This window comes from Ceratotherium simum, chromosome 18, assembly GCF_057802395.1.
Source record: "Ceratotherium simum simum isolate JZ-2026a chromosome 18, ASM5780239v1, whole genome shotgun sequence".
Taxonomy (NCBI): Eukaryota; Metazoa; Chordata; class Mammalia; order Perissodactyla; family Rhinocerotidae; genus Ceratotherium; species Ceratotherium simum.
Window position 1 is genome coordinate 35,943,714 of NC_141917.1, and position 18,370 is coordinate 35,962,083.

The window sequence follows — 18,370 nt, forward strand, 5'->3', positions numbered from 1 at the left end:
CACCTAAATTCCAGTGAGAATTAGGAGTACTGTGGAGCACATGCTAAGTCTACCCTGATAGAAACAACCTTTTCCATTAAATTCTTTCCTGATGACCATCTAATTAAAAAATCATAAGCATCCTAGGGTCATCCAGCTTTCCAGCTCTCCCTTTCCCCTCCTCAGGTGTTGCCCTTATTTTGTAACTGAACCATGGCTATTGGAAAGCCTGGGGTTTTGTTTAGTAATGATGACAGTATCTTGGACCACTCGGGTTCTCAGCATCATTAGATAAAGCCCATCTAAAGTGATCAGGATTGGATCATATTCCCCTGCATTACCTGTGCTAAGAAGTTTGCACTCCTTGGTAAGGTGTTCGTTGCCTTTCAGTTTCTAGTCCTGGTTTAGCTTTCAGGCCTCATGTTAGACTAATTTCTTACTCTCTGGGCCTGATTTCAGTCATGCTGGCTGCTGTTATCTCCGCAAATAGGCCAAGGACCTTTAGGCCTTTGCACATATCGTTCCTTCTGTTTGGAATGCTGTCCCTGCCTTTCTCTGCTTTCTGAAATCCTACTCAACTCAGTTGCCACTTCCTCCATAGTTTCTGCCATCTCCTACTCAGTAGTAAACACTCCTTTTTCTGCATTCGTAGCACTTTGCCTGTGCCTCAGATTCCAGTGGTTCAGTCTCACTGCCCCTTAGTTGCCCTGTCTCCCGGTGCATGCACCAGGAGTGTTTGGTTTATCTGTCTCCTGGAGGGTACTTAGCATAGCGCTTTGTACATAACAGTGGCTCAGCAAATATTGCTAAGCTCATCATTCTGGGTGCCTTTCTTAGGTCTCGATTGGTACAATCCCTTTTATTTTTCCAGTGCTATCGAAGGAAAGAGAGAGAGAACTCTCTGTTGGCTCACTTTTGGATAGGAACACTGCAGAGGCTACTTCAAGACGGGGAACCTAGCTTTCTTAAATTTTCAAAACTAGGGCATTTGCCCAGTTTGCAATTTGAGGTGGTTAGCTAGACCTCATAGGAGACAGAGTTAGGAAGTAGTGGAAGGTCTGTTCAGGAGTTAGAAAGTGTCCTCTCAGCCAGGAAGGAAGATAATCATTGTTTGATTATAAATTATAATACCTTAGGCCATATATACTTGGACCTCTTTTAGGCACAATCCAGAACAGGGTAACAGTACTTCTTATTTTTGTCTATACCAGTTAGGGTCTGTAGAATACACCCCTCAAAGGGCCCTTGTGGTAATTTTACATGACTTTGGAGAATTAAGAAGGGATGTTCTTCCATGAGACCAAACCTGAGAGATTTCAGAGTCTCCTGGAAAATCAGCATTGGTTCTCCAGCTGGTACTGCCTGTCTCTTTGAATCCATCTTTCGCAAGGATTAGAAATATAGTACAAAAGAACAACTTTCCACAGTAATTTTCAAACTTGATACAATGATATACTCTCCATTTGGGAAATTCCACAAGGATAATATTTGTTTTGTTTTTTCTTGCTGGGAGAGATTTGCCCTAAGCTAACATCTGTTGCCAATCTTCCTCTTTTTTTTTTTTTCTCCCCAAAGCTCTGGTATGTAGTGTATATTCTAGTTGTAAGTCCTTCTAGTTCTTCTATGTGAGCTGCTGCCACAGCATGGCTACCGACAGACGAGTGGTGTGGTTCCACATCTGGGAACCGAACCTGGGCTGCCAAAGCGGGGTGTGCCGAGCTTGAACCACTAGACCATCAGGATTGGCTCAAGGATAATATTGTTTTGATGACTATACAAAGTTTTCCCCTAAAGTAGAGGTTTATTTTTCAGATTGTTCTTTTCCTTCTTCTGTAAGCGTTACGATCTTAAAGGACAAAACTACATAGATCAGTGATTTCCAACTTTTTTGGAATTATTTAACTTTTTTTAACTGACTAATCTGATTTATCTACCATTCTCCTCTCCTTTAAATGTATTGTATGATTTTTTGGAATTTTGTAATACTACTTCTACAAAGTTTCATGTGTTTTGAGAATTTTGAAGGACAGAGAGAAATACTTAAATGTTGCAACATCAAGGGTTGGCAACCACATGCTGTCTACACATTTCTTGGTAGCTTTCAACAAAGATAGGGCAACTTGTTATCAAGAGAAGGATGCCAAAATTACAGAGTTTTCCATGATCATTTTTCAGTCTTGACTTCTTAGAGTGTGTTTGAGCACAGTTATGAGTGACTTGGCTAAATTGAACAAATATTCTGTTAGGAAAATTTATGGCAGAGAATTATATTCTGGTTTGGTCTGTTATTTCTCCAAAAGTCTGTTGCAAGGTTGGGAATCATCGTGCTCCCCTCCCTGACAGTCTCTGAGTTGAAAAGGATTGGGAGGCTGAGGCTGTCTCTGGTGAAGCAGCACCTGATAGAGTTACTGCTAACAACCAATACTTCCCACCATGTGCATTTCTGAATTTCCTTCTTTCCTCTCTCCCTATACTTTCTTGTGCCTCAGTATTAGCTAGGGTGGTCTGGCTGCTATCACAAATTAACCTAAAAGTGTATAATGGCTCAGACATTATAGAAATTTGCTTCTTGCTCAGTTAACAGTAATGGGTGGTTGACACATTGGTGGGCAACTCTCCTTCACGTGGTCATCTGCAGATTCGGGTATGACAGTATTGCCATCATCATTATGAGGCTATGAAGGTCACTCTGGGCACTCTCTCTATTCCAGCTTGCCAGAAGGGAAAGGGACACTGAGGAGTATGCATGGAAGGCCTCGAAGTGCCACACCTCACTCCTGCTCACATTTCTTTTGCTAGGAATTAGTCACATGGCTAAACTTCACTGTGAAGGAAGCTGGGAATTGTTGTCTAACTATGTGCCCAGGAATAAGAGAACATTGTATTAGTTTGCTAAGGCTGCTATAGCAAAATCCCACAGACTGGATGATTTATACAACAGAAATTTATTTTCTCACATTCTGGAGGCTAGAAGGCCAAGGTCAAGGTGTCAGCAGGTTTGGTTTCTTTGGAGGCCTGTCTTCTTGGCTTGTGGATGGTCCCTGTCTTGCTGTGTTCTCATGTGGTCTTTGGTCCACATTTCCTCTTGATCTAAGTGCACCAGTCAGGTTGGATTAGGGCCCACCCCAGTGGCCTCATTTAACTTAACCACCTCTCTAAAGGCCCTGTCTCCAAATACAGTCACATTCTGAGGTACTGGTGCTTAGGGCTTTAACATATGAATTTTCAGAGGACACAATTTATCTCATCATAAACACGATTTTTTGTGAACACGATTTTTTGTGAGCAGCTAACAACCTCTTTCTTCTTCTCCACTTCGTAATTTTATTTGCTTATGTTTAATCCATTCATTGGGAATCAGATCATGGATTTACAGCCCTATAGTGTAGATTCAAATTCCAGTTCCACTGCTTATCAGCTGATGTGTCTCTCTGAACCTCAGATTCCTCATCTCTGAAAGGGAGTAAAAATTTCTGTCTTGCAGAGTTGTTTTGAGGAATAGATTGAAGCAAAAACCCCGTGTAGGGCCTGGCATATAGAATAGTAGAACAATTCCCCTTTCTTCCATTGAGGATGCCAGGTCTTGCAGATGGTTCTTAGGACTGAAAAGCATATTGACTTTTGCAGTAGTAAGTCCAGACATTCTCAAGGATTGCGTGGAATGTTAAAGATCGTCCCTGAGATCATCAGGCTTATGGACATACTCATGAAGTTACAAAACCAGCATTCGTTAGATGCCCGTCTGGCATGGGTTTCCCTGGAGAGAAACGTAGCTTACTTGTTTTTTATCTTAATTTTCTGAAGATAGCCATTTCCTTAAGGCTTTTTTGTCAATTACCTCATTCTGACCTAAGTTGAATGACATGGGAAGTAAACTATTATTTCTATTTTAAGAAATCATCTTTTAATTATTTTATGTTAACTAGTAAAATCAGAATGTATAATAAATATTCATTGCTTACTTTTATAGGGATTTTGGTAGCTTATGTACATCTAAACGTGTATCGAAGGGAACACAAAGAATGTTATAATTTATATAAGAATATTATATGTTTCCTTATTCGTGCTACCATTTAAGTCTGGTTGCTTGTTTTCCTTTTTGGAGGATCCCCATAGCTTATAAAACCATGGTAAAATCTTGACTAATTTTGATTTTTATCTATACAGAATTTTGCAGCTTTGAGAGGTAAATTATTAAGCTAATCCTTAAAAAAGTTTTATAAACGTGTTCTTATTTTTAGGTTTCTTCTTTAAATAGATCTTTAAGGATTTCTCCAATCTGCTAAAATATGCTGTTGAGTAATCTTATTTTGTAATTATTACATTTAGAAATATCTCAAGGCATCAATTTATAAAAGCCAAGTATTTGCCAGCCTGACTTTCTCTCTGGTTCCTTATGCAAATAATTAATTATGCAGAGAAAATTTTTCTCTACTTCCAGAGATGGAACTCACATATAAAGTACTTTGCTTGACTATTTAAGCTTGGGTCAAAATCTCTTTGTGATCGTGACCACAGCTACATATAGCCTCTCTAGCGGATAATAGAGATGGATGGGTTGCATCGGTACGTTGCTCTGTGCACCACTGGGCTGGCTAAATTACAGACTCATTAGATAATAGATCAATGTTTAATTAATGTTTAATAGGTAATGTTTAGCAATTTCTTGCCACATCCTCTCTATTACATAATTAATGATCTCTTTTCCTCATGTATACATATATGTGTAAAAAATCTTTTGTCCTCGTCTGTAACATTTTTATAGCTCAAGGCCCAAAACTTTAGCCCCGTCTGTGATTTTGTAATTTCCCAAAGAGCCTTTGATATGTATCAATTAGGGTGCTTTGGGCTACCAGAAGCAGAAATTCCAATACAATCTGTCTTAAACAAGAAAGGAATTTCTTGGGTTATGTAACTGAGAAAAGTCCAGGTGTAACTGTGGATAGGTGTACGTCAGGGGAACTCTGCTGTACTCCTTTGTATTATGTTAGCTTCACCCTCCTCTTTGAGTTGGTTTCATTCTCAGTGGTAGAAGGCAGCAGCAGTTCATACAAGGTGAGGTCACTGGTAAGGTGATGAGATTATCCTTAGGCCAGCCAGGCTCGCGTGTGGAGCAGTTTCTGAGGTCATTTCTCCTGAAGCTCATGGACTGTGTGGAGAAAATGGAGTGGTGACAAGAGGAGGAAATGCATGCTGAGTAAACACCAACAATGCTCAGTGCAAAACTGTGTTCTTATCATGACGTCCCTTAATGTGTAAGTACTGTAGCTCAGAATGTCTTCACATGCTCTATTTTGCATTTAGTCAGTTATAGTATTGCATTACATTAAAAATTATCCTTGTCTTCCTAGTACTTGTTCATGAGAAATTTATTTTGGTTTGGATAAATATATTCTTTATATTATTAATTTCTTTGCTAGTATATTGTTAAATATCTCACATTCTTGTTAAAGCAGAAAGTTTTTCTTGAGCATATCTAATTTGACACCTTACAGGCCAGGAAATTAGGAATTTCCCCATCTGATTATATGCCATTGAATAAGTCCAGTAAATAATGCTAAATGCTCTTTGGAGTCATTATAAAATTTTGTGGTAAACCCATTTCATCTTGGTGTTTTGTTGTTTCTAATGTTTTTAGTGGTTTCCTCTTAATTTCTTTCTTTCTTTCTTTTTTCTTTTTTAGTGTGATTAAAATTGTCTGTGAGGGCTTGATTCTTTTCCCAGGAACATAGAATCTGAGAATTTATTGATTTTGGATGGTCATGTTAGGCCTGATTCATTCAGAGAGGTGTAATATGTTGCAAACTTGCTGGTAAATCTTTAGCTGTTGGTATTTAGTTTAAGCTAAATCACTTTTTTTGAATTTTGTGTTGTAGAGAGGCCAATGATATGTTCTTTTGCTACATAGCAATAAATTGTTAAAGCTATTTTTAGAAATGAGTAATTTTTTTCTAGAAGTTTCTAATTTTAATACTTTTAAAACTGCATCTTAGTATTCATTTAATAAGAAAATACATGAGTATGAAGAGATAGTATGAATTTAGTTACATTTAAGAATGAATTTGGGGCCGGCCCCGTGGCTTGGTGATTAAGTGCGCGCGCTCCGATGCTGGCGGCCCGGGTTCGGATCCCGGGCGCGCACCGAGGCACCACTTCTCCGTCCATCCTGAGGCTGAGTCCCACATACAGCAACTAGAAGGATGTGCAGCTATGACATACGACTATCTACTGGGGCTTTGGGGGAAAAAATAAATAAATAAAATCTTTAAAAAAAAAAAAAAAAAAGAATGAATTTGTATGAATCACAGCCATACACACATACATCTAGAAACAGGGCACATGTATGAGGCATTTCTTCAGTCTACAGTCAATTCTTGGTACACACAGAGATTGAAGGATACCTTATACTAATCTATGACACCCCTACTCACCCCAAATAATGGCCAACCAATTGGGAAGCTCTATAATTAAGATTTTTAGATGAATGCTTTTAAATACCTTAGCTATTCTAGTAATAAAACTGTTCACTCATCTTGGAATGCAGACTCTTTCAGTCCTAACTTATTAGAACTCAGAGCTATAAGTAAAATTTTCCTTCTCCATCTAGCCTGCACATGGTAGACACTAAATAAGTATTAGTTGAGTCAATGAAGGAATGACTATTTAAATGATGGCTGTGAGTGCATGATTTCCTACCATTGTCTTGCAAAAGTATGGAAATAAACTCCCAACTGGGAAGGAACTGAGTAATCTTACCAGGGAACTTCATGTCCATGAACCAGAAGGAACCAAGAAAAATTTCATGAAGTTGGACATCATGGCAAGTCTTGCAGCCACAGTCTGTCTAGTGCCAGGAAATATTTTTAAAAAAATTTTCTCTCCTTGTTAATTTTTTCTACCAAAGTGATTTTTTTTTTTTTTTTAGGGGGGTGGTTTGAGGAAATGTAACACTCTTGGTCTTTTTGTGTATCTCATCTTTTGCAGATAAATGATAAAATTAGCAGAAATGAGTAGTCAAAAGGGGAAAGCCCAATGTGCCTCTAAAAAAAATGCCTCTTACCTGCCTTCTTTTATTGACTCCTCTGCCTTCTACAGTTGTGTCTGGAAATACCTGATATGCTCATTTGATCTTTTATCCTTGTAGCTAGGATCTTTAACATGTGTCTCTGGGATATATGGTGCAGCTCTTTATAGTTGAAGGATTTGCATTAAACATTGGATATATTGTTTTCTATGTTATATATTGTATAAAATCTGTACGTCTTCCTATTTGTCATCCATCTTTAGTTATGTCTCTGTCTCCCTTAGAAGTGTTTTGACATATACTTTGAAAGGCTGTCCTAACTGTGTGGCTTCACTTGCTATAGCAGGGAGGGCAGATGACTTTGAGTGGAGCCTTTTCAACTGGAAAGTAAATGGGTTGATCTAATGCCATTTCTAAGTTATTCTGATTCTTCGACTACAACTTTTTTTGTTGTTGTTGAGGAAGATTCTCCCTGACCTAACATCTGTGCCAGTCTTCCTCTATTTTGTATGTGGGTCACCGCCACAGCATGGCCACTGACGAGTGGTGTAGGTCTGCACCCGGAAACCAAACTCGGGCCGCCAAAGAGGAGTGCACCGAACTTAACCACTAGGCCATGGGGATGGCCCTCTACTACAGCTTTTTATATTTTTTGTGAGGAAGATCAGCCCTGGGCTAACATCCATGCTAATCCTCCTCTTTTTGCTGAGGAAGACCAGCTCTGAGCTAACGTCTATTGCCAATCCTCCTCCTTTTTTTTTCCCCCAAAGCCCCAGTAGATAGTTGTATGTCATAGTTGCACATCCTTCTAGTTGCTGTATGTGGGACGCGGCCTCAGCATGGCCGGTACTACAGCTTTTTAATCCATGTCCTCATCTCATCGGAGAAACTGGCTATGATTATTCAGGAATACTTTATTTATTTACTTTTTAAAAAAAAAATGGTGTGTGACTTTTGTTGGAAATGCGGTAAAGTACAAAGTAGAAAATAAAGATCATCCGTGATCCTCTACTTAGTGATAAATACAATTAACATTTTACCATTTTCTCTCACCCTTTTTTCTGTGCGTTTTTATCATGCTGAGATCAAGATAGAATGCCTTTCTTATTTCCCCATTTAATATTATATCATAAGTTTTTCCCCTTAATATAATATGATGAGTCATTAAGAACTGTTTGCAGGGCTGGCCTCGTGGTGTAGTGGTTAAGTTCGCATGCTCTGCTTTTGTGGCCTGGGGTTCCCGGGTTCGGATCCCGGGTGCAGACCTATGCACTGCTTATCAAGCCATGCTGAGGCCGGCGTCCCACATATAAAGTAGAGGAGGATAGGCACAGATGTTAGCCCAGGGCCACTCTTCCTCAGCAAAAAGAGGAGGATTGGCAACAGATGTTAGCTCAGGGCTAATCTTCCTCACAAAAGGAAAAAAAAAAGAACTCTTTGTAAATATATTTTAATAATTTTGTAGAATTTTTTTTGTTTGTACCATATTTTAACTCTTCCCTCAAAGTTGGTCTTTTCATTTATTTCCAGTTTTTGACTGTTAAAAATAATGCTCTAGGGCCGGCTCTGTGGCCTGGTGGTTAAGTTCGGCGCACTCTGCTTTAGCAGCCCAGGTTTGCAGGCTCGGATCCTGGGCACGGACCTGCACCACTCATCGGCCAAGCTGTGGTGGCAACCCACATACAAAATAGAGAAAGATTGGCACGGATGTTAGCTCAGGGTGAATCTTCCTCAGCAAAGAGAAAAAAAAATAATGCTCTAACATTTTTTCTGCATAATTTCTGTGGCTAAATCTTCATTTCTTGCCCCAGGATTAACCAAATCTTAGAAGTAGAATTACTGGATGAATGGATATCAACATTTTTGGCCAATTGATACGTGCTTGATAAACTATGCTTTCCTGAAAGATTGTGCAGTTCATAATCTCATCAATAGATTGTCCATCTAATTGTTTCATTTCAACATTATTATGATTTTTTGACTCTTTTGGTTTGAGAGGCAAAAGAAAGTATCTCACTTTTTGTACTCACATTTCTTTGATTCTTAGTGAGGGTGAACATTTTTTTTTTTTTGATTGTCACTGTTTTTGAGTTGACTGTTTGTATTTATTCATTTATCTATTAGGATGTTAGTGTTTTGCTTTTTATAAAATTTCTGTGAGCTTTTTATTATATTAATATTTTGTCATATTTGTTTTGAAGATTGTAATATATATATATGTTTTTCATATTTAGATCTGTTGATGTTTTCTGTGTAATTTTCCCTATTGCTTTAAGTTTGGGAAGTACTTTTTTATCCAAAGACTAGAGAGATATTCACTAAGGTTTTCTTTTTTCTTTTTCTTTATGGGTTGGCTCTCTTCTTTTATAATTAATTCTGATCTATAGAGTTTAGAGTTTAGTTTGAAATATAATATTAGGTTTGGGTAGATTTTTTTCCCCCTAATACCTAACTAATCACCTTAATCCTTTTGTTCCTTCCTTTTTGTGATGCCACATTTATCATACATTTGTGTCATTGTAGGCCGTCAGGGTAAGATAGTATTTTGAAATTGCCTTCTCCATCTTTCCCTCTCGTGACCTGTTCTTTTGAGGATTTGCTCATTTGGAGCTTTTAGGTACTACTCTGCTCCTCTTTTGGCTCTATTTTTTCCCTTCTGTTTTCAATTTTAATTTCTGCACTTTCCAGAATTTTCAAAAAATTGATCCACATGTGAGTGCTTGAAGGCAGCTGCACTGTTACATTCATCATTGTATTCCCTGTAGCCCTGATTAAATTCTTAAATTATAAAATTAAAACAAGCTCTTATAGAAAATTTGGGAGAGAAGGAAAAGCACAAAGAAGAAAATAAATTATTCTTAGTTTTACCACTCGAAGATATCCTGGTATTGTTAAATGCTATACAATAGAGAATTTCCTAGAAACTATATAGTATATGTAATATTTTATGTATGTGTATATATATGAAACATTCATATATATAAACGTATATATAAACTTATATATATAAACATATATATGACATATAGATAAACTTTTTTTACAGAATAGGAGCATCCTATACATACTATTTTGTTGTGTGCTTTTTACTTATAGTAAGTCCATGTCTTTTAAATATTCCTCTGTGACTTAAGTAAATTTTTTTAACTTACCCTCAAGTAAATTTTCCAAACATAGCCTCCAGTCATTTGACTGTACACTAAATCAATTACTCTGTGTGAAAGAATATGCTGTCCTTTCAAAAGTGATTGAACTTCAGAGTGATAATATAGACAGAACACTTGTTATCTCTGTTAAGATGAAAATGTGTATGTGTGTGTTTAAACTTGTGTTAGCCACTACATAATTGTTTTGTGAAGGTTGAAGGAGTAGAATCAAGGAGGACAAATAGGTCACACATTGGATGTTTTCAGGGAGCCTAAATGGTTTGGCCACTTGATGTCTTGTAAAGTGGGTAGCATTACTATTCAGGGACTGATCTTTAGCTATAGATATCTCAGAAGAAAGAAGGAATCCAGAATCTCCAGGGCAGGAGAAATTAGTTAGATGCCAAATCAAATTTTTGAGGTTGATGGTCGTAAAGTTGGTACAATTAGAAGTCAAAGGGGGTGGGCCTGGATCCAAATGGATATAGCCAAAAGAGTAGTTTAAGGTTTATCAAAAGATAAGACTGGAGGGTACAAGTAAGGTGGGAGGAAAAGCTAAATCAAGATGCTGGTTAATAGAGAAGAAGCTCTGGACCAGAGAGAGGGGAGGGTGATGACAGTAAACACCTGGAAAGTACAGGATAGCACTTTACATTTGCCGCCTTATATGGTTGCAGCCATATGATCCATAGCTTTAAATTATTGCAGAACTGAGCAACATGACTTTATTTTGGGAAGACTCCTCAGATGTATGTGGTTTTCATCCCCAAATTCTCCTGCTTGAGTGAAGTTTAGTTAAATATTCAAGATACCTTTGTTGGACTATGGTGGGGAGGGAAGGAGAAAGGAATACTTCCAGAGAATTTTGGGAAGTGGTGAAACTACCAGGATTTCAGAGTGTTGTCTTTAGGGAAAATATCTCCTCATTCTTGCTCTTTCATGGAGACTCAGAAGAGAGAACCAGAGGTCATCTAACAAATCATGTAGCAGCTAGCTCAGTGTGGCTGGAGTGGAAAGTCCAGTGGGACAGTAATGAGACGGATGTTAGAAAGAGCACTTCAACCTAGGAGGAAGGCCTTCAGGATTAGGAGGCTTGGGATTGAACTTTATCTTGGAAGTATAAAGTTTGCATCATAAAAGAAGGTAGTACTATATAAAGACTCACTTGTATATTTACAACTTTTTTTTTCCACGTGTACTACAAATAAAGGTTATTTTTCTTTTTTGAATCACATGTATTCCAATCAAGTGGATTGGAATAACAGATTATTGCAAGTTTTATTTTTAATTGATTTCCGTTTATAAAATTGACAGTGTTAATTCACTAAAATTCTATAAACATAGTTGAAAATTTTCAAGAGAAGAGATAAAGACAACTAGGCTATTAACTCTCGCTTTCCTACTACCAATTTCACAACTTTATTTCCTTTTTTGTTTTGGCTTAACTATTTACATTGTTTTATGAAACTTGAACGTGATAATATACCACAGTGTGGGGCCCCCTTGAACATATTGATGTGTGTTAGCTTAAAAAATCCTTATGTTTGGGGCTTTATCTTCAGTGTAAGAATTAGTGAACTTCTTAAAACACATTATGAATTTAATTTTTATTTATTTATTTATTTATTTTTTCCCCCAAAGCCCCAGTAGATAGTTGTATGTCATAGCTGCACATCCTTCTAGTTGCTGTATGTGGGATGCGGCCTCAGCATGGCCGGAGAAGTGGTGCGTTGGTGCGTGCCCGGGATCCGAACCCGGGCCACCAGCGGCAGAGCGCGCGCACTTAACCACTAAGCCACGGGGCCGGTCCCCGCACATTATGAATTTAAAATGTGAAATATCTCATGAGGAGAACCTGTACCACGAGAACAGAGGAGACCTTTTCTGTTTATCTATGAGTATATTCCCAGCAGCAGGCATAGGGCTTGACTTGCCAGAGGAACACAATAAATAGTTGTTGAGTGGCAGTAATAGCATATGAGTGATCCCTAAGACTTTGGTGTTGTAGTAGCCCACTGTTTTCATTTCATGGCCCTTCCCTGTCTCTCCTTGAAGTCATCCTGTATTAAGTTAAGGTACGTTAATATAATATTAGGAAAACCTGGTGACGTTTGTTAAGATGATTGGAATATTCTGTTTTGTAATGCATAAATTACTGTTGACTATTCCCTTGACATTTGTGATCTTCACGAGTTGTCCAATTTGGGTGCAATTTGGGTCCAATTCCAGTTTCCTTAATAGCTTGTTATTGTGCATTTCTAAAAAAACAAGTAAAACATTGATCTCTTCATGAGCGGTACTGGATATAAGCTAGTTGAGAAGAGCACTGCTAACTGAGATTTCCGTGCCAAGCAAATGGCAAGGAATTTCTTGCCTTTCTTGCTAGCTAAATGGCTCCCTGCTGCACACTGGCTTTTCAGGTCACACTCATCATATTTCTTCCATAGAAGAGTGACCAATCTCACTTGTGTTATGGACCTTAGGATATCTTGGAAGAGTTAAAATTTGAGATGTTAAATTCCTGAATACCCAGAGACTACTGTAATAATTAGAATATAGAGTTTTAAAAAATTATAATATGTCCTTTTCTCTCTAATTTTATTAGGTAAAAAAGCTCCAGTTTTATTTAGTAAAGAAATGATTGAGTCAATGAAGGAAGGTTCAGTTGTTGTGGATTTAGCTGCTGAGGCTGGCGGAAACTTTGAAACCACTAAGCCAGGAGAACTTTATGTTCATAAGGTATAGCAAAAAGCTTCTTCTATCTGTGAACCAATTTTTACATCTTTAGTGATTTGTTAGAGGGTGTTTATTCCTTTAAATATTTAGAGAAACTGAAGCCTAAAATTTTTTAAAATTAAAAATAGGCACGTGTAAAGCTTTTTTTGAAATATATATTTGTTTGTGAGTATGTTTGTATATTTATAAAGATATAAAATTTAAGAACTTAGCCTTGACTCTGAATGAGAATTGTCCTAGGAAGAATGTGAGCATACGGTAATAGACCTTTCTGACTGTACTTTTGTTCATTTAGGGAGTTACTCACATAGGCTTCACAGACCTTCCCAGCCGAATGGCCACTCAGGCCAGCACCCTGTATTCCAACAACATCACCAAGCTCCTAAAGGCTATCAGCCCTGATAAAGAGAACTTTTATTTTGAAGTGAAAGATGACTTTGACTTTGGTACAATGGGTCATGTCATTAGAGGAACTGTAGTGATGAAGGTAAGTAAAGAGATCTGGTCTTTTCTGTGTTTGTAATGTAAATTTGTTTTAGGATTTCTGTTCATGGAAGAGTTCTATTTTGGAATTAATGTATATTCTGATAAAGTATTGATGTGTTGGGCTTATGCCAATAAAATTTTTAAAAAAATGCAGAACGATTTAAAGAAAAATATTGCAAAGACTTATATACACACGACTCGCCTAAAATATGCATTGCTTTTGAAAAACAGAAACAAACAAAAAACCCGAATTGAATAAAGTAAACATTAAATGTTCCCTCCACCTATCTGCTTTTAAGGGTTTGATCTGCATTCTTCCATATATGTTCCATAGACATACAATTATATACCTATGCGTGAATATGTAACACAAACGTTATATATTGATATACGTTATATATTTATGTAAAATAAGCTATAAATTATATGAATTTATATATTTATTTAAAATTATTTTTAAAGAACAGTTTTTTTTCCAACACTGTAGCTATCTTCTGTGTTTCTGAAATACTGGATTCACTTTAAAAAAATGCTATTTTTCTAATCTCTGTTAGGACGGTGCAGTGATTTTCCCCGCTCCCACACCGAAAAATATTCCTCAAGGTGCCCCGGTAAAACAGAAGACAGTGGCTGAGCTGGAAGCTGAAAAAGCAGCTACTATTACACCCTTCAGGAAGACAATGACCACGGCTTCAGCATATACAGCAGGTGAGGGTCCCATTTATTAGGATCTAGTCCTGATTATTTGAATTTTGTAAGGAACGTACTAATTGTCAGAATTAGGAAATGAAGTGCTGTTGTCCTTCTTTGGTTTCCATTAGGAATTGGGCCTGATAGAAGTGATTTTTCATAAACATGTTACTTTTCCCACCTCTGTAGAACTGGAGACTGCACATTGATTGCCTACCCTAAGAGATACAGGCACTGTGCTAAATACTGCAGTGAATATGTGTGAAACAGTATACAGTGTTAATACTTTTCCTTTTATAGTATAAACATTTTAAATATAATCGTTAATATTTTATCTGCATCAAATATGTTGAGTAGTGATGTACATGAGATTGTGTTGGTGTTAAGTGCATATAAATGTGGTTATTTATTTTTTTGTGTGGTTTATAAAACATCAGTTGTGACCATCTGCACAGTGGGGTAAGACTGGGGAACCAGATGTTTGAGTTGAAGAATAAACACTGGGATACAGTTATAGCCTTTGAACGTTTGGCTAGCATTCTAAGTTATTCACCTAGTAAAAAAATTCAATTTAAAAATTTTTGTCTCTTTCTTTACAATTTAACATAAATTCTTTGTTTTTTAGTTCATATTCATGACAACACTAAAGAATTATTATAAAATAGTGATAAATATTTATTCTGGCTATGAATTGTTAGAATCTGAAATATGGATATTTGATTTTAAACTGGTTTCTGTTTCATAGAATGAATTAAAAATATTTAGATCTGCTTAGAGCAAAAACAAAAACCAAACAAAAGCAAACTATAAAGAATTAAGGATGATCACCAGGCACACAGAATTCTTGTAGCCTCAGCAGTCTCCAAATTCCCATGTGAGTCCAGATGTTTTAAAGCTAAATATGTAACTCTCCTTGAATAAAGAGCAAGTCTCAGCAAAATGATTGAAAAAGTCTCTAGTTGTGAACATTGTGAATAGATGGGCCAGTGTCTCTATTTGCACTTACTTGTTAAAGAAAAAAAAGAAACTACATTATTGTATTGTACATGGAGAGTATTATTGGTAGGATTGTAAATTTCCATTTCTCTTTGAGATTCATAAGGAAATGTAGTGAGGCATGTGTGATAATTTATTTTTCTAAGTTTCTCTTATGTTTGTTAAGTCAAAGTTTATATCAATGGCATATTCTAGTGAATAAAAGGATGGCCATATATATATATATTACCTTGAACCTTTATAATAAAAACCAGTATTTTGCTTGTTATATATGTTAGGAATCTATTTGAATAACATTCTTCCAGGAATGTGATTTGCTTTTTTCCCCTTTTCTTTCTTTTTTCTCTTCCTTTCTCTTTTTTCTCTGTTATACAGATATAGAAATAGCACATTTGACATTATTGAATGTATTATAGAAAAGGTATTAGTTGATTAAATAGTTGATAAGAAAACCTTCAGATGTGTTATTTCTGTCTTAGAGGCCCAACACAATGTACTGAGTGTTTTGATAATTTAGTGTTTCTTGACTAACGTGGTCATTTAGTGAGTGCTAGGCATGGTGCTAAATAAATGTTTCACATGCCTTAGCTCATTTATACCTTACAAGAACTCAATGAGGTGGGCATACTATTATTTTCTTTTTCCAGATGCGGACAGAGAGGGTTAATTTTATAAATGAGGATGCTATAGCACAGAGGGGTCAAGTAACTTGCCTGAGATTATACAGCTAGCAAGCAGCAGAGTCACGATTTGAACTAGGCAGTCTGGCTTAAGAAAATGTATTCTTAACTACAACTCTACATGGCTTATCTAATGTTAAACTGGAACACAAAACAATATTTTATCTAATCCTCCTTAGATGGTTAACAAGCCATTCGTTGGAACCCTGGAAATCTTATATGTGGGTAGGAAAATATAAATTAAAATTACAGTCTTATTGAATAATTTAAAGTAAAATTAATGTCAATTCCTAGATATTCTAGCTGTACCACTTATAAAGAAATAGTTCATATCAAGGAAAAAAAGTACCTTATTCAGGATAGTTAAATTTCAGTTCCCTGGTTGCCCACTATCATTCTGTTTTTACTGACCACTAGGTAACCCTTTCTTCTGTTGCAGAAGAGCCATCCACATGTTTGCTATTAGGAAAGGTGATAATTAAAGATGTATGTTCAGAGCTGACTGTATTCTGCACATTCTTAATTTAATTTGTATTTTTTTTCCTTTTCTTTGTAAAATCCTGTTTGCTGACTTGGTGTTGAGGCTGGAGCTGACTGCCCTGGCCAGCAGTCCAGTCCAGATTCAGGAGCAATTGCAAAACTTCTGTCCCGGGTGGGTGGAAGCCATGTGTTTTGGGGAGGTGCTGGAGTGAATGAAATCCTTCCTACTCTTTTAAAATCCCTCTTCCTCCGCCAAATCTGAGAATGACGTGAAATTGGCCTCACAAAAGTCCTGTCTGACAAAGGTTGCATCTTACCCAAGTAGAACATGCTTTGGTAGATTCTCTATAGGCCTATACTTCTGGAATAAAAATAGTTGTATAAACACATGTGGCATTGTCAATGTAAGTTAAAACAGCAAGCTACACAGAGCAAAATGTGCAAATTGTTACCAAGGTGACTCATAAATTTTACTAGATGTTTACAATTTATTTTATTTTGGGGAGTGGTGGTCGAGAAGTTGAGTTTTGTTCACAATACCTTTGACCCCCTTTACCCCCTGCTCCTAATTGTGAAATGTCTAAAAAAATCTCCTATTGGCAAAGGTGTGGAATTTAAAAGCATTGATTATTCCACATGTTTGTGTGTGTGTGCTTTTAGTCTTCCTGAGATAATTGGGTGCTAACTCACACTCTTTCCTCTCTTTCTTCAGGTCTCATTGGGATGCTAGGTTTGGGCGTTGCTTCTCCCAATTTAGCCTTCTCCCAGATGGTGACCACTTTTGGCTTGGCCGGCATTGTGGGCTACCACACCGTCTGGGGAGTGACCCCGGCTCTCCACTCACCACTGATGTCTGTGACTAATGCAATCTCAGGTTTGTTCTTCTCTTGTTTTCCCTCTTCTTAGGTTTTCATGGGCTTATTCAACTCCAGGAGTGCTTTCAATGAGGTTTATAAAGTCTGTGTTTTCAATTGCATGGCTTGGCATCTCAGATGGTGCTTGTGGTGACTTGGGCCCCCAGAGGGTGCAGGGGTGGGGTTGGAAGTGTCAGAGGCTGAGGGAGTAAATGTCAGGCCTTTGGGCTGTCCCCATTTCAAGCATTGCAGAGCCACTGTTATTTCTTTCAGTTATGATTCCTTTTAAAGAAAGGATTCCTCTGATAAAATTTGGAAACCAGTGTTTCACAGAATCATAGTTGCAACATCCTTTAGGGGATCTTTTTAGATTTGGCTAGACATTCAGCCTAGCAAGTCTACAATAGGTCACACCGTGAAGCTCATGGGGCAGGAAGCACAGCTGGCCAGCAGGGCAGCATCAGGTGTTTCTCTTTGGTGTGACACGTCTTCATAGCGGCCTACGCGGCAGTCCACACGGCTGCCTAGGAGCTGTGCTCTTTGGCCCCCAGCAATGGCTCAGATCTGAGGAATGAGACCCACATTGGAGAGATGTGGCAGCTGCCCTGGCTTGGAAGCCTCATGGCCCTAGGGGGCTTTTCTTATAACGTTGTCATAGGCGTAGCTTCCAGGATCTCCTCAGGGAACATGTCCAATGCCAGGAAGTACTGTGCTCAGGAAAGCCCAAAGCTATGGCTTCACCGTCGTATATTTATAGTTCATGCATAGTTCCTTCCAGTTCAGGTGCAGTTTATCCACCAGAGATCCCTTTTTACCATAAGCAGTGTTGTCTAATAACATTATTGATTTTATCAGGGGACTAGAGCTGGAATGTTAAAGGAAGGTCAAGTTCTTATGCAAAAGGAGAAATAGTGTTGTTAACCCTTTTCCCATACTAGCATTCAGTGAGAGTGGTGTGTAAGAGCTTTCTCCTCTATGAATCGGCGCGTGTGAGGTCCTTTGGTGCTGACATTTGGTTTGGTGGTGTCGCTATAATGTATTGATGCTTTCTTCCCAGGGTTGACTGCAGTTGGTGGGATGGCGCTGATGGGAGGACAGTTGTTTCCTTCCACAACTCCTCAGGGCCTTGCTGCTCTTGCTACGTTCATATCCTCAGTCAACATAGCAGGTACAATGGCCGTGAAGGAACCCAGAGTGCTATTTTTAATGGAGACATAAGAAGCAAATGTAAATCGATATAAAATAGACATTCTGATTTTAAGAATTTGTGCCTTTAAAACATGTTTCACTCAGACCATA

General features: G+C 37.7%; 1 protein-coding gene across 4 annotated transcripts in view; it reads left to right on the top strand.

Moving 5' to 3' along the window:
- Positions 1-18,370, top strand: part of NNT (nicotinamide nucleotide transhydrogenase) — an 85,772-nt gene that overhangs the window by 28,652 nt on the left and 38,750 nt on the right. For all 4 annotated transcript variants that reach the window (XM_087443260.1, XM_004422792.3, XM_087443259.1 and 1 more), the window contains exons 8-12: positions 12,755-12,888; positions 13,181-13,372; positions 13,926-14,079; positions 16,930-17,091; positions 18,129-18,239. In XM_087443260.1, coding sequence (XP_087299386.1) covers positions 12,755-12,888; positions 13,181-13,372; positions 13,926-14,079; positions 16,930-17,091; positions 18,129-18,239 — 753 coding nt within the window. The remainder of the gene's footprint in view (positions 1-12,754; positions 12,889-13,180; positions 13,373-13,925; positions 14,080-16,929; positions 17,092-18,128; positions 18,240-18,370) is intronic.